The 3,184-nt window shown below is 38.8% G+C and overlaps 1 protein-coding gene across 25 annotated transcripts in view; it reads left to right on the forward strand.

Moving 5' to 3' along the window:
- cadps2 (Ca++-dependent secretion activator 2) overlaps nt 1-3,184 on the forward strand; it is a 724,760-nt gene that overhangs the window by 698,407 nt on the left and 23,169 nt on the right. For 12 of the 25 annotated variants that reach the window (XM_043709162.1, XM_043709149.1, XM_043709156.1 and 9 more), the window contains one exon: nt 2,485-2,532. The exons of the other annotated variants lie outside the window; for them this stretch is intronic. In XM_043709162.1, the coding sequence (XP_043565097.1) occupies nt 2,485-2,532 (48 nt within the window). The remainder of the gene's footprint in view (nt 1-2,484; nt 2,533-3,184) is intronic. 25 annotated transcript variants of the gene reach the window in all.

Genomic DNA, 3,184 nt, shown 5'->3' on the forward strand with positions numbered 1-3,184 from the left:
GCTTCCTTCTTTTTCTTAACCAAACCCTCAATTTCTTTAGTCATCCAGCATTCCCTATACCTGCCAGCCTTTCCTCTCACCCTAACAGGAATATACTTTCTCTGGATTCTCGTTATCTCATTTCTGAAGGCTTCCCATTTTCCAGCCGTCCCTTTACCTGCAAACATCTGATCCCAATCAGCTTTTGAAAGTTCTTGCCTCATCCCGTCAAAATTGGCCTTTCTCCAATTTAGAACTTCAACTTTTAGATCTGGTCTATCCTTTTCCATCACTATTTTAAATCTAATAGAATTATGGTTGCTGGCCCCAAAGTGCTCCCTCACTGACACCTCAGTCTCCTGCCCTGCCTTATTTCCCAAGATTAGGTCAAGTTTTGCACCTTCTCTAGTGGGTACATCCACATACTGAATCAGAAAAGGTTAAAGAAAACTTTGTCCTGTCTCTAAACTATACTCTATATTTCACCATTATTACAATTCACTATTCATCAATATTAATAAAAGAAGGAAAAGGGTCCAAAAACATTGTGATTTCTTACAAAGGGTTTCTGATTTGAACAAGGCCCAGAGTCAGTATGATAGTAGCCATTGTTTTTGCATTTGATTAATCTCTTATGATCAAATGTTTGCCAGTTGTCATGGTATAACATTGTGTATATTATTTGTTCATTACTCATCGTGTTGTTCTTTCAGAAAACAGTAGAAAGATTTGCATGCTCCTTTTAAGCTGCTACCTGTTGTATGCATCTGTGAAGAGAAATTAGAGTTAACATTTCAAGTCCGGTGGCTCTTCCTCAGGGGTCACCAGATCCAAAACGTTAACTCTGATTTCTCTTCACTGATGCTGTCAGACATGCTGAGCTTTTCCGGAAACTTCTGTTTTTTTTATAGAAACAGACCCTTGAGTCCAACAGTCCATGCCGACCATAATCCTAAACTAAACTAGTCCCACCTGTCTGCGCTTGGCCCAGATATCTCCAAACATTTCTTATTCATGTACTTATCTCTGGAAGTTCATTCCACACACGAACCACTATCAGTGTAAAAAAAAATTGCCCCCATGTCCTTTTAAAATTTTTCTCCTCTCACCTTAAAACATATGAAATCTTCCACACTCGGGAAAAGACATCTGCCATTCACCTTATCTATACCCATCACGATTTTATAAACCTCTAAAAGGTCACCCCTTGGCCTTCTACATTCCAGTGAAAAAAGTCCAAACCTATCCAACTTCTCCCCATAACCAAAACCTGGTAACATCCTAGTAAATCTCTTCTGAACCCTCTCCAGCTTAATAATATCCTTCCTGTAACAGGGCAACCAGAACTGGATATAGCACTCAAAAAGAGACATCACCTACATCCTGTGCAATCTCGACATAACATCCCAATTCCTCAAAGGACTGAGCAATGAAGGCAAGCATTCCATATGCCTTCTTAACCACCCAATCTATATATGGCACAAACTTCAAAGAGTTATGTACTTGAACCCCTAGGTCTCTCTGTTCTACAACACTACCCAAGGCCTTATTTTTAATGGCGTAATTCCTGCTCTTGTTTGTTTTGTCAAAGTGCAGTTCCTCGCATTTATCCAAATTGAACTCCACCTCCCACTCTTCATCGCATTGACCCAATTGATCAAAATCTCTTTCGTAATTTTAGATAACCTTCTTTACTGTCCCCTATACCACCAATGTTAGTGTCATCCTCAAACCACGCCTTCTATATTCCAATCCAAATTATTTACATAAATGACAAACAAATGTGGGCCCTATACTGATCCCTGTGGAACACCGCTGGTATCTCCCTGAATTTAAAGCCCTATAGATTTTTACTGCTGACCCAAGAATAAGATTCATCCCCTGTAACTTCTGACACAGAGGCAATGATGCCATTCAAATACTTAGTTAAATACTTCATTGAGTGACACTCCAAACAGGAATTCAGCAGATTATGGCTTGTTATGACTCTGTGCAGGATTCTTATACCTGGACTTGATTAATACCACATTACTTCTGCCTGGTGGAACAGATGTACAAAATAAACCAAGATTCTAAGAGGTATGCCTGGCCATGTCACCTGATATATGATAGGGTGGAAGGATGAATAGATAAACATGCCAAAGTAATAAATAGAATCTGAATTTGCATAGGTCATCTTATGAGCCATTTTCATTAACTTGTGTAAACTGAATAGACTTATGTGCCGGTTGAAATTAGTGATGATATTTGTTGCCGGAATGAAAGGTCATGACTGCCCATTGTATCTAAAGTAAGCATAAGCTAAACCATCAATGTACTACAAATTTGAATGTATTAAGGGTTGCATTCTTTTTTTTAAATCCGCTTTATATACAGTCGCATCCTCTTGCTTTGGACAGAGTATGGTTGCTCTGCCAGTATGTATTCCTTCATTGCTCCAGTGAACAAAGTCAATGCTATTTTTTTTTCATGCCATAATCATTGTTTTCCTTCTTCCACCTTTAGAAAAGGATGGATGGTATAAGTTCAATGATGTACTTGAGGCTATTTGAGGTAATGGTTTCTTTCTAAAGCCCTTCATGTGGTGTTTCTCGTCAATTTGTGCTTCTGAAAGTTGTGTTGGTTGCACAGTTTAGTGAATTATCTTCATGTCTGGATTTTAATTAGTCATGAGCTTTGTAATTTTCATATAATTTATGTGGAAACTCTATTAAAGGATGCAATAATTATTTTCAAGTTGGGATGTTTGCCAATGGCAATTTCACTTGCTGTGTATTTTCAACTATTTTAAAATTTTAATCATAGAGTCATAGAGATGCACAGCACAGAACCAGACCCTTCTGTCCAATGTGCCCATGCCAACCAGATATCACAACCCATCGAATCATAGAGTCATACAGCATGCAAACAGACCCTTTGGTCCACCCAGTCTAACTGACCATGTTCCCAAATAAACAAGTCCCACTTTCCTGTGCCTAGACCCCATATTCCTTCAAACCTTTCCTGTTCATAAACTTGTCCAAATGTCTTTTAACCATTGTAATTGTACCCACATCCACCACTTTCTCTGGCAATTCATTCCACACACCAACCACACTCTGTATAAAAAAAGTTGCCTCTCGAGTAACTCTCCTCTCACTTGAAAAATATGCCCCCTGGTTTTGAACTCCCCCACCCTAAGCAAAAGAGACTTGTCATTCACCTT

The sequence above is a fragment of the Chiloscyllium plagiosum genome, chromosome 19 (genome assembly GCF_004010195.1).
Source record: "Chiloscyllium plagiosum isolate BGI_BamShark_2017 chromosome 19, ASM401019v2, whole genome shotgun sequence".
In the NCBI taxonomy this organism is placed as follows: domain Eukaryota; kingdom Metazoa; phylum Chordata; class Chondrichthyes; order Orectolobiformes; family Hemiscylliidae; genus Chiloscyllium; species Chiloscyllium plagiosum.